The following is a 12,099-nucleotide window of genomic DNA, read 5'->3' on the forward strand; positions in this document are numbered from 1 at the left end:
TTTTTAATCTCATCTGGCATCAATTGTCTTTTAGAAAGTTACAATGCGGTTGTCTGGGGACACTCTTCTTTAACGTAGAAGGAAACAAGTAATTAGCACATCATATGTAATTAAAGGATACCCATTCTCAAATCTTGTAAGCATCTGGTGAATATGAAGTTTTCATTTAATTTGGCAGAAGGTGGGATATTTTCTATCATGCCTGATAATAATAGAACTAGACATTTCAAAATTATAGTATCATGAGTTTATGACACCAAACTGGGCTTGCTTTATCAGAAGACTTTGATCGTTAAATTTATTTGTTAATGGCACAGACTATCAAAAAATAGCAAACAGTATGGTATCTGTGTAGATATCAGCCGACCTCAAGTAACAAAGGTAAGAATGAAATAGACATGACCTGGCTGGGAACCTCGGGGTTTCTGAGATATGAACTCCAAACATATCACATAGAAGACTAAAGGCAGTATTCCAAATAAATCTGGCATAAGAACTTTATAGAATAATTTTTTCAGGGACATAATAAAAGTAGCAGTTGGAACTAAGGGCCATACAGTAAGTTCCCACGGTTGAATTCATTATGGGAATGTTTTTGCTTGGATAAAACATTGCCTAAATGACAGTCCTCCTTTAGCCCAAGAACTACTTCCTTCACACCCTTGACAACCTCTTGCACGTTGTGCCATCCCACAGTCTGTTGGGAACAAGACTGGCTCTAGATGAAGCTCTAACAATGTTGAGTTTGTGCCTTTAAAAAATAGTCCAATTTATGACTGTCGTGTGTACTGGGGGAGCTGTCCTTTCCCAGCTCTGTTCACTATTTGGGAGCCTAGGAAATGCCAGGACCGACCAATGAGAGTATCAAACACTGCCTCAGGCATAAACTTCAAGATTTTAGTTGAACCACTGGTCCCTTCATTATCAATTTTAAGCACGTGAGGCCATTGCCTGTTGGTCAAAGCTGGTCTCAAAAACCTGCAAGACAGCCGAACCGCGCCTGCGTCAGCAGCTAAGTCTAACCACAAAGCCTAGCAGAAACTTCTGGTCTTCTCAGAAAAGTAAGATACCTATTCTCTCAGGAACAGCCTGTGGGGGTCTGTTTGGAACAAGAATTGCGCTCAAGTCTTAATCTTAAATGAAGATCTAAAAATGTGCAGTTTTGTGCATTTAAAAATAGTCCATTTCACAGCGGCAGTGTGTGCTCGTGGACTCAGCTCGTTCAGTACCTGGGAGGAATCACTGGGTTTGGGCCAATAACCAAGTATGAAAAGGGAACCAACACGCTCCGAAAGGGGGAAGCTGCTTACCCTCTGAGTGAGCTAAAATGTTCGAAGAAGATTCCATCCTAAGTGTGAGCGACCGGCGGGCAGGAAGTCTTGGCTTCCTGGCATCTCCATCCCCGCAGCCGTGTTAGCCCTGCTCAGGACACCCAGACTCTCGGAAGGAGCCCTTGGACGGAACTGAGCCTGACCGCAAGTGAAGAGCCAGGGTCAGACGCCGGGAGCGTCGAGGACAGCCTTCCCTCCGGACACTTTTAAAGACGGCAGATCCCTGACCCCTCTGTGGACCGCGTGGATTCAGGGGGTCTTCGCGGCGGGAAGGGGCGCGGCTGGAGCGGGCGGGCAGCCTCTCCCTGCCCTCTGGTGACGCCTCGCGACAGCTGGAAAGGAAGGGGCGCGCAGACCCCCGCTCACCACGAGGGGGCGGTCCCTGCGCGTCGGCGCCCCTCAGTGGAATGGGGAAACCCGCGACCACGCCAATCACTCGTGAGTCCCAACGAAGTGGACCCCCGAGAAGCTCCGGGTTCATAGGTGCGGAGCGTAGAAAGGGGTCAGGTAGGAGGGCCCGAGGAAGGACGCAAAGGGGCCCGCGGCGGCGGCGGCCGTGGGCGGGAAGGAGGTGGCGGCCGGAAAGAGGACGTTGGCCGCCGAGTAGGAGGGGAAAGTCTGGAAAGGCAGTGCGCCCGGGCCCGGGGGTCCGGGGCTGCCCCCCGCGCCGCCGCCGCCGCCGCCGCCCGCTCCAGCGGCCGTCCCGGGGGCCCCGGGCTGGGGCGCGCCGCTCCCCGCCTGCGCCGCACCGTCGGCGCCGGGGTTCTGCTTCTTCCACTTGGTCCTGCGGTTCTGGAACCAGATTTTGACCTGCGTCTCAGTGAGGCTGAGCGACAGCGCGAGGTTCAGGCGCTCACACACCGACAGGTAGCGCGTGGCCCGGAACTTGTTCTCCAAAGCCACCAGCTGCTCGTAGGTGAAGGCGGTGCGCGCGCGCCTCGGCTTGGCGCAGCGGGGCTCGGCGCGCCGGCGCCGGGGCCGCGGGGAGCCGGGCGAACCCGGGGAGCCCGCGAGCCCGCGGGTGCCCCGCTCCCCCGCCGCCAACGCCGCCTCCCGGGACTCGGGGGAGCGCGCCGGGTCCGCTTGCAGGCGCGCAGCGCGCTCCAGCGGCCGCCGCTGGCCCGCGTCCTCGGCTTCCTCCTCCTCCTCCTCCTCCTCGGCCTCCTCGGCCTCCTCGGCCTCCGAGCCCTCCAAGGGGGACGACGCGCCCGCGCCGCGATCCTCAGCATCTAGTGGAGAAGGAGAGGGTGACCAGAAGCCCGGAACGACCCAGCCCCTCCGGGTCGCCAGACCCCCTCCTGCTCTTCCCCAGAGTCCCTAGCTCTGCCTCTCCCCCGCATCTCGCTCCCCCCACCACCCCGCGATCACACATCCTCGCAAGCCCTTCCCAGGAGTTGGGGTTTAGGGGTGCGGTGTCCTCTTGCCCTTTACTCATTTGCTATCTAGTTGACGTCCAAGAAATGAATTTTGAATGAATGAATGACAACCCCCATTAAGAAAATATAATGACCATATTGGACAGTATTGGACGGGTAGGATCACTGTACATTGAGACATCGAGATGTCAAGCGCGTTTAAGGCTCTGTCTCCATAGTCCCTAGAAGCCTATTTTGGTCTGGAACTCCTAGCAATTAAAAAAGAAGTTATTAAGCTCCCTCGCCCCCCCCCCTAAAGTGAAATTCCCTCTTTCCCATCTTCTCTCTCCTGCCGTGTTAATAGAGTTTCAGATTTGTGCGGGACCGGATCGATAGATGTCATCTATTAAAGGTAAGTTTTAATCGAACAATATTAGGATCAGACAGGGAAAGGGGGTTTGAAGTCGGTACCTGCAAGCTGCGGGCAGGAGATATGCAGGCGCCAGTAATAGAATATCGATCACGGCTGTGGGGGGAGGGGAGAGCGGCCCCTCCGAGGGGCGATCCAAACAATTACCAGGCGGACTACCCGGGCCCAAGCACAGCCGCCAGAGGCGCCCCGAGCCCCAGTCACTGCCAAACTTGGGGAGGAGAAGCGGGGGGCTGTGCCGCATCCAGCCTCTCTCGGACTTGCGCCTCTGACTCGGCGTCCCTCCAGGGAACCTCCTGCCCACGCTCCACCCAGCACGGATCCTGCTGTCTTTTGTCCGTCTTTCCAGACACAAACTCTCCCAGACCCCTCATCAGGTGCCCGCCAGAGTTAGGAGTAAGTGAAAAAACCTTTCGAGGAGAAAGGACCAAAGGCCTCCCATTACCCCGCCCCACCCCTGCTCCCGCCCCAGTCAACGACTGGGTCTGGGGAGAGAGAGCAGAGCGCGTGGGGCAGCGGAATCTCTGCAGGTGTCGAGATGGTTGGAAGTGGGCACTAGGTGCGTAAACCTGACTTCGCACTCCCTTCCAGACACCGACACATGATTTCGCCTCAGCTTCCTCGTCCATAAAATGGGGGCAGTATTCATCATGTTGTCTACCTCGCCGTTTTCCATGACTTTTATCTGTGGTCTAGGCCCTGGCACGTGGTGGGTGCGTTATATGCCCGATAAATGAATGAGCCTGGATAAGGTGGACGTTGGCTGTTTAGTTTCCACTGCGAGCAAAACAGAGCTGTGGTGCTTAGTGGTTTGGCCGGTGAGCAGGGACGGCCTTTGGGAGGCAAATCCCAGACCCAGGATGCTGGGGGCCTCTTTTCTGCCTCAATTCAGTTCCAACACAGAGACAAGGCAACGCTTTGCACTTCGTCTTGTGAGCCTTCTCCCTTTGGTGAAGGCTCCGCTAACGGCCACTCACTGGGTCCCTGGTTGTCCACCCACCTCCCAGCCACCCCATCGCATCATCTGGGCTGGGGCTTCCCGAGACCCGGGGGCCGCTTCGCATCCTTACCAGAGGTCTCCCGCTGCCGAGTTGAGTCCCCTGGGCTGGCGTCCTCCCCCGCTTCGGCCTCTGCCAAACTTTTCTTGGCTTCCCGGGGAGCAGGGCGCACGGCCGGGAGCGCAGCGCGGGTGAATTTCTGCGGATCCAGGATGTCCAGGACAGAGAAGGAGATCTTGTGGTGGGAGGGAGCCGCCTTGGCCCCGCCGTCCTGCCATGCCAGCATGCCCGCCGCCCACGGGCCCGAGGCCGGCGGCGCGGGGTCCGGGATGGCCGCGCTCTGGCTTGCCTTCGGCTGTGGCCGGGCCGCAGCTCTCCCGCCAGTAGGAGGGTCGGGGCGGCCAAGTGGATCTGGGGAGGGGCATGCGGAGGCGGGGCTGGGAGAGAGCCGCAGGGGCGCTGCGCCCGGATTGGCACTTGCGCGGCCCAGACCCCCGCCACGTGCAGAGCGCGCTCGCAGCGGCCCCAAGACTGCCCTGCACCGCGCCGGGGCAGCTCGCCTCGGCTCGGGGGCGCCTGCGTGAGCCCGGTGCGCGCGCCCGCCCATACACCGCCGCCGGCTCCGCGCGCCTCTGCCCGACCCACGGGGACTCCGGATGTGCGCGAGCGAGGGATCGCGGGACCATTCCATCCTGGGGGTCCCCTCCCCCCCATACACACACTGATTTGGGCTTCGGTTTGTGACTTTTCCCCGGTGACTTTGAATTGGGGATATAATTGAGGCCAGCAGTGATTACTTGAAGGCAACGCTCCGCACATCTCCTGCCCCGCCAGGGAATCACAGTGATGGTCTCAGACCTGGTCACCTCAGATTTAAAAGCTCTAGTGTTCCCACAATTTACAGTTTACAAAGCCCCTGGGCTTGCGCGATCTCACTTGGTTCTCCGAGCATCCCTGTGAGGAGGGAGTGGCCTGGCAACACTATCATCCCCATTTAAAGATAAGGAAATTGAGATTCCAAGGTGAGAAGTCCGTTGCCCAAAGTTACTGTTGACTGGTGACAGCGGCCGGATTCAAACCGAGAGGTCTTCTTTTCCCGGGCCAGTACCCTCTCCAGGATATCCTGCCATGTCAGAAATGGAGGAGGAGAATCCTGCCCGAAGTCCGAGGCTTTCCGTTCTGCCCAGAGCCGGAGCCTAGCGGCGCCGGGTCACAGAAGAGCAGGGGTCTGGGGGAGGGGTCCGAGCCCCCGCTAGGGTGTCCCGCCGCTTTGGGGAACCTTGGCGGGTTGCGGGCTCAGAGCCAGGTGAGATGAGCCTGGCTCGCTGAGCCGCCAAGCACAGCCCTGATGCCCTTCAGTCCTTCCTCACAGTCACAGATTCAATCATGTGCAACAGAAATTGGGTCTCTGGGACCCAGGTTGCATCTTTGACACCCCCCCCCCATCCCCTTCTAGTCCCAAGAAGAAGGGGGAAAAAAAAGTTAAAAGATGCTTGTCTGGTTTGAATGTAAAGTCGGAGAACAGATAATCGAGCGGGCTCCCATCTGCCCCGCCAAGTCCCCTGGAATGATGAACATCAGTCCTTGGGGGAAACTTCCACCAGCCAGACCCATCTTAACATTCCTTCTCCTTTTGTCGCTTGGGGAGTAGTCTGTGAGCAGTAAGCATTTACCCCAGCAGCAAATTCTGAGGCTTCTCCTACCCCTCTGCCCAGAACCACTTCTAATTCTGCTGTTCCTTTCTTCCCTGCCCCATGGGGCTTCCAAACAATGACTTGGCAATTAATATTGTCCGAGAAGGTAGCTGTAGGAAGAGGAGGAGAAACTCGCTCATTAAAGTGGAGGGGTGGGTGGGGCGCTGTTAATCCCATCTGTTATGGAAGGGAAGACCCTACGCGCCGGTTCCTTGTAGCTTTTCTCATTCAAACCTGTGGCCCCTCCCAGAGGCGGCCCCTGTATTCCCTGCCGACTTTAAAGCCCTGCCGAAATTCAAACCCGCTCTAGTCCTAAAGCTCTGATGGATTGTGCTTTTACAGGAAAGCAGGAAGGGAAGTGCCCTGCCCGAGCCCCTGGCCCACCTCCCACCAGAGGGAATGCACGCCCTGTGAAAACCAAAGAAAAGGTGACCCTGGAACTAAACGGTGGCACCCAGGAAGCTGGATTGCAAATCAGAGAACCTTCCAGAACACATACTGATAGGGTACTTGGCTTTCTGTTTTGACAACTCTTTCTCACCCAGATCTCACTTGATTTTTTTTTTTTTATTTCCCTTTCTTTCTCCTTCCCTCCCCATATTGAGCTCACCCATATTGAGCTCACCCTCCTGTTACTTTTTTCCCCGCGCACATTCATATTTCTTCCACATTTGGGTTCTTCAGAGTAGAAATAGATCTCCCTAAGGTAGCTCCAGAAGGGATATTTGTGGCCTCCCACGATGGGTCTTATCTGTTCTGTTAGCAATCTTGCAGCCATTTTCCTCCGGAAGGTGGGCTGACATTCCAGAGGCGCCCTATACCCAAGCCAGGGAGACAGGGAAGGCTGCAGACAGCCAAGAGCAGCCCCAATCTGGGTCATTTTCATTTCGCTTTATAAATTGCCTCAAAAAAATTTTGTTTAAAGGATATGAATCACCTTTCCTTTGAAGTCGACAGGTGTTAAATATAGAAAAGGAGCAGCAAAGGGAGAAGCAACAAATTGGAGACAAAGACAAGAGCATATAAAGGCCACATTTTTTAAGACTCAATCTTAAGAACTTCTTTTGGTTCTTTTTAATTGTTCTCGTCCTTTATTTTTGTCCCCTCTATTTCTGATACGCGTGCTCAGTACAGTACTACAAGTTACCGTGTGTGGCTTCTGGAAATAGATGACGCAGAAGAAACAGCGTAGTGTCTCCCATCAACATTGAAGGGATAGAACATGCTCCCTTTGACTCACCCAACTCAGAAGTCCCCCACCCAACAAACAGGCAAAATTCCTCAATTTGGTGAGGGGAGGGGGGCCTTAGGGAATTGTCTTTCTGGCCACCTGCTTTGTAAATGACCAGGAGCTAGTGAGACCTCCGATAGGTACAATTTGGTCTTGTGTTCACTCACTAACATCCTCCCACATGTATTCATACCTGAGGTGTTCCTATATCCAGCAAGCCACCTTCCCTCTGTGCATGGAGTTGGTTTGTTTTTCCAACGTGGGCATTAAAATTCTGCCTGAGTGCTGTCTTTAAATTGCTTTGATGCTAGGTGGGTTCCAACCCTGACCTGTCCTGATGGCAAGTGATGGCTGTAACAAGCTCAGGATCAATATTCATAGCGGGTGTCCTGGGCTGATAACACTATCCAAGACAATGTTCACTATCAGTGCAGACAGCTGAGATATTGCACCATTAGGGATGTTGTGTTAAATAACCTGATCCATTTCTGGGGCTATTTAATGAATTTCACAGTTTAGATAGTATCTTTAAGGAGAAGGCAAAGGCTATTCCAGAGGCACTGATGCAGATCGATGGTGCCAAGCTTCCCAAGCTATTCCACAAAGTGGCCTATAATTCCAGCACAGCCTTGAATAGCTGCTGCCCAAGACATGAACAGTGTGAACACGGAAAGAATTTGCTGTTTATGCAGAGGGAGAGCAATATTATGAGCCGTGTCAAAGCACCTTAGATAAAATCTTATGTTCCTGAAATAAAATAAACAAATTCTCTAGGTAAAACCCTGCAGTTTGGGCCAGCCCCCTGGGGAGGACATAGATGCCAAAGAGACAGCTTCATAAGGCACAGCTTGGTGACAAAGGGAGAGAAGTCAACTGCAGGGATAGCCGTGTGGGCAACCCCATTATTCACGACATTAGCCAGCTTTCCCCAAGATGTATTTCAATTCAAAAACAGGTCTGCAAAATGGGAAGGGGGAAGGTGCTGGATTGTAAAAGGCAACTAGTGATCCTAGCAGAATCAGGTGTTAATGTTTACTTGACTCTACACCCCTGTTGCCCGGGAGAGTTCATTTACAATTAAAGGCTAGCATTTACAGTTTACCACCAGGGCTTTGAACTCTGGCTGCCAAGCCGAGCAAGTATTCCTTTTAAAAACCCACCTCGGAGGCTTTGATTTGTGAAAGCTCAAAAGGTAGCCTTCCCACCAAACCCCACTGCAGCCAAAAGAAAAGTGGTTACTCAACATATTTTGCTTTAAGAAATCAGCATTTCTTCTTGGAAGTCAACAGGTTAAAAAAAAAATCAACTTTTTTTTTTTTAAATCAACTTCTTTATCTCAGAAATGTTGAGGAAGCATCAAAGAAGGGGATAAAGCAGCAGTTATATTGGTTAGTTAAATACATGTTAATTGCTTCTGATAATGACAATTAATATGAATAATAGCTGTTCTTTTTGAGGAACTTGCTCTGGACCAGGCGCTCGGCCAGGCTCTTTGCTCATTTTGGTTACTTCATTCAATCCTTCCCAAACCCACAAAGCAGGCATTGTTACTCTCCCCAATTTGCCCACGCCCTCAGCGCTAGGAGGTGGTGAAGCTGAGATCTGAACCCAAGCAATGAGATTTCAGAACCTGCTTTGGGAAAGTTCTGATCAAGGAATCACCTTCCGGCCCCAGGGTGAAATCTAATCATAGACATTTACGGAATGGTTTTCCTTCAAAGTTACACCGAGGGCTGGGATGCATAAGAGGACCTGCCGGAAAATAAGTGAGCCCACCACTTCTTGGGGCGGGGGGTACCATGGTGCCCTTTTGGGGATCCAGCTCTGGCAGCTCTTACGTTCCATGTTTTCTAATGTTTTAAGATATTCCCAGGAGGAGCCCAAGACAAGGGAATTGCCAGGCAAACCAAATTGCTCTGGGCATCTGGAAAAGTAGAGACGTAATTGGAAGAAGGAGAAAGGAAGGAAAAATGCCAAATGACAAGCTGAGGATATATGGGGAGAGAACTGGTGAGGGACAAGGCCAGAAGGAGCAGGGACACAAGTGCAGTGTGGGCTGTTGCTGACTGTGACCATTGAATGCCATGTTAAAGCCTTTCCCAAGGGAGGCACATGAAGAATAAAGACAAGGAAGCAAGGTGGGACTTTGCAAGTACATGAAGCACCTGCTTCCCTGTTGAATGGAGGTAAGTATGATCCGTCATTTTTAGGCAGTTTCCTGCAAGGTAGGTGTCAAAGCCCTCTGTTCCCCACATCTGTGTTTAAATTTCATGCCTTCAGAGTCTTTTCCCTGGTCTCCCTGCCTCCGGCCTTGCCGCCTCCGCAGGCTCTTCACCTCGCATGGGTGTGCAAAGCTCCAGCCCTCAGAGGGCCAGGCCTGGCCTAGAGGAGCAACACCAGCCGGTGTCCTATGACAAGGGGATGCTGATGCTCCACCTGGAGGATGACGACCTTGTAGGAATGCTGATCAGAGCTGCCAGATCTCCATACTGCCCCAAAGTAGCTGGGAAGCTGCATTCGTATGTGGTAAGTCCAAAGTTTTAAATGCTGGCAACCGATTCAAAATGTTGAAAAAAGCCCATCAGAAACATGTCTGTGGGGGCGCCTGGGTGGCTCAGTCAGCTAAGCATCCGACTCTTGGTTTCGGCTCAGGTTGTGATCTCAGGGTCCCCCTGGAATCCAGCCCCGCATTGAGCCTCATGCTCAGTGGGGAGTCTGCTTGAGGATTCTCTCTCTCCCTCTGCCCCTGACCGCTCGCTCTCTCTCAAATAAATAATCTTTAAAAATAAGACGTGTCTGTGGGTCCCAAGTCTGCCACCTCCACTGTGCTCATGCCAAGTGACCTCACCTGATTCACTGCTCATGGCATTTCCATGGCTACTGTGATCCACAGGGTGAAGACAAAATGCCTTAGCTCCAGATATGAGGTTCTTCACGATCCAACCCCACTGTTTGGGCAACTTTGGTCCCTGGACTGAGATGTTCCGTGTTAGATGTGTGTGGGTTAGAAGGCAGGGCCCATGCACGCTGCCGTCTCAGAGACTTTGCCCAGCCTCTGGGTCCTGGTGAGTGGGCAGTGGGCCAGGCTGGTGGGGGGCGGGGAGAACCCCAAACCCTTGGGCTGGCCCATTCCTGGGCTGCCCAAAGCAGTCAGCTCAACCAGTGAGCTGGACCAGTCAGACCCCAGGAGTCTGATCAAGACCCACGGGCATGTTTCCTGCCCATGGTGGGTGGTTGAGCTCACTGGGCGAGAAATATGGAGATGGGGTGACTGTTATGGGGCCACATGAGCACAGAAGTAATGAGGAAGTAGAGCTTGGCAAGAGCTGGGGAGCAAAACAGAACAGATGTGCAGAGCAAAGCAGGGAAGCTATGATAGGCACAGGCAGATGGGTGAGCACCAGCGGCTGTCTGAGCTCCATTCTTCCAGAGGCCGGCTGTGAGGCTGCTTCTGGGTTCCCGGTGAGCCTCTGTGCATCCTTACAAACCTTCCTCCTCACTTTGATGGGAGCCACCCTCATTAGTCAGGGTTCTGCAGGGGGCCAGTGCCGATAGGCTGTATGGATACAGAGACAGAGAGAGAGAGATACATTGAGATATGGAGAATTTTTGTTTTTTAAAGATTTTATTTATTTATTTGACAGAGAGAGACACAGCAAGAGAGCAGTGGGAGTGGGAGAGGGAGAAGCAGGCTTCCCGACGAGCGAGGAGCCCGATGTGGGGCTCGATCCCAGAACCCTGGGATCATGACCTGAGCCGAAGGCAGACGCTTAATGACTGAGCCACCCAGGCGCCCTGAGATATGGAGATTTTTTAAATAAGGAAGTGGTTCATGCAGTTATGAAGGCTGGCAAGTCCCAAGATCCGCAGAATGTGTGGGCAAGCCGGAGACCCACGAGAGCTGATGGTGTAGTTCTGGTCTGAACACCGGCAGGCTCAAGCCTCCAGCAGCGTGGCTGTTGCAGTTTGAGTCTGAAGGCAGGAAAGAAGCCATTGTCTCAGAGTGAAGGCTGTCAGGCAGGCAGGACTCTCCCTTACCTGGAGGAGGTCAGCCTTTGGGCTCTACTTAGGCCTTCAACTGATTGGATGAGGCCCACCCATACTGGGGCAGGCAATCTGCTTTACTCCATCTGCCAACTGCAATGTTTATATCACCTAAAAACCACCTCACAGACACACCAAGAGTAATGTTTGACCAAATATCTTGGCACCTCGGGGCCTAGTCAAGTTGATATACAAAATGAACCATTACACACCCTGAGAGGGGCTCTAGTCCTGGCAACGAGAGGAACCCTGGGTAGAACTCGCTCGCACACCTGTGTGTGTCGCTCCAGCAATGTTCTCTCCATCCCACACCCGCCAAGGAGCCTGCTTTCAGCTTCAGGTCTCCTGTGTTCAAGTGCTCCTTCCTCTGGGAGGCCTTCCCTGCCCTGCCCAGGCTGACCCCGACACTCCTTCCCACAGGGTGCCCAGCCTTCCGGCCAGCCTTGGTAGGCATCGCTTGCTTTTGCCTGATCAGCATCCTCGCCCCTTTTCTGGCATCGGTAGTTTGACTTTGCTCAGGTCACCCCACCTCACTGCCCTTCCTATGTGGGACTGCCAAGCAGGGCGCCACCTTGCCCTGGCAATTGGGTGGGAGTGGGCTCCTGCAGGACTGCTCAGGCTCTCTCCCCTGGGAATCTGAGGCAGTGTGACACTGAGCTGGGGCTGCTTGATCTCAGTAGTAATGCCTGAAAGAAGTCATCTGCTAATTCTCACTCTGGAGCTGATGGTTCTAGTACTTTCTGAGGTCTGGTAATCCAGCATTTTCTTTGATTCTGTAAATCGTCTTACAGCCTTCCCAACACATTCACTGTGCCCCCTTGCATTTTGGAATTCAGTTAGCCAGGGTCCAGGAATGCTGATTGGCACAGCTTTTGCCATACTGTATGGGGGACAGACTGTCTAGTCCTTGGTCTTTCCTAAAGTTGGAACCCACACTGGGGAGCCTGGGTGGCTCAGTTAGTTGCATGTCTGACTCTTGATTTAGACTTGGGTCATGATCTCAGGGTCGTGGGATC

General features: G+C 53.3%; 1 protein-coding gene across 1 annotated transcript; it reads right to left on the bottom strand.

The window, feature by feature from the left end:
• Window positions 1-1,808: 1,808 nt before the first annotated feature.
• NKX1-2 (NK1 homeobox 2) lies at window positions 1,809-4,400 on the bottom strand. Its single transcript, XM_045876316.1, has 2 exons — window positions 4,187-4,400; window positions 1,809-2,560 (listed from the first exon to the last, which is right to left on the bottom strand). Exons 1-2 carry the CDS (start codon window positions 4,398-4,400, stop codon window positions 1,809-1,811), a joined length of 966 nt encoding a protein of 321 aa, XP_045732272.1.
• Between the last annotated feature and the right edge of the window lie 7,699 nt (window positions 4,401-12,099).

The sequence above is a fragment of the Mirounga angustirostris genome, unplaced genomic scaffold (genome assembly GCF_029215605.1).
Source record: "Mirounga angustirostris isolate CCGP_5_RB_7025 unplaced genomic scaffold, mMirAng1.0.hap1 SCAF_6, whole genome shotgun sequence".
Lineage (NCBI taxonomy): Eukaryota > Metazoa > Chordata > Mammalia > Carnivora > Phocidae > Mirounga > Mirounga angustirostris.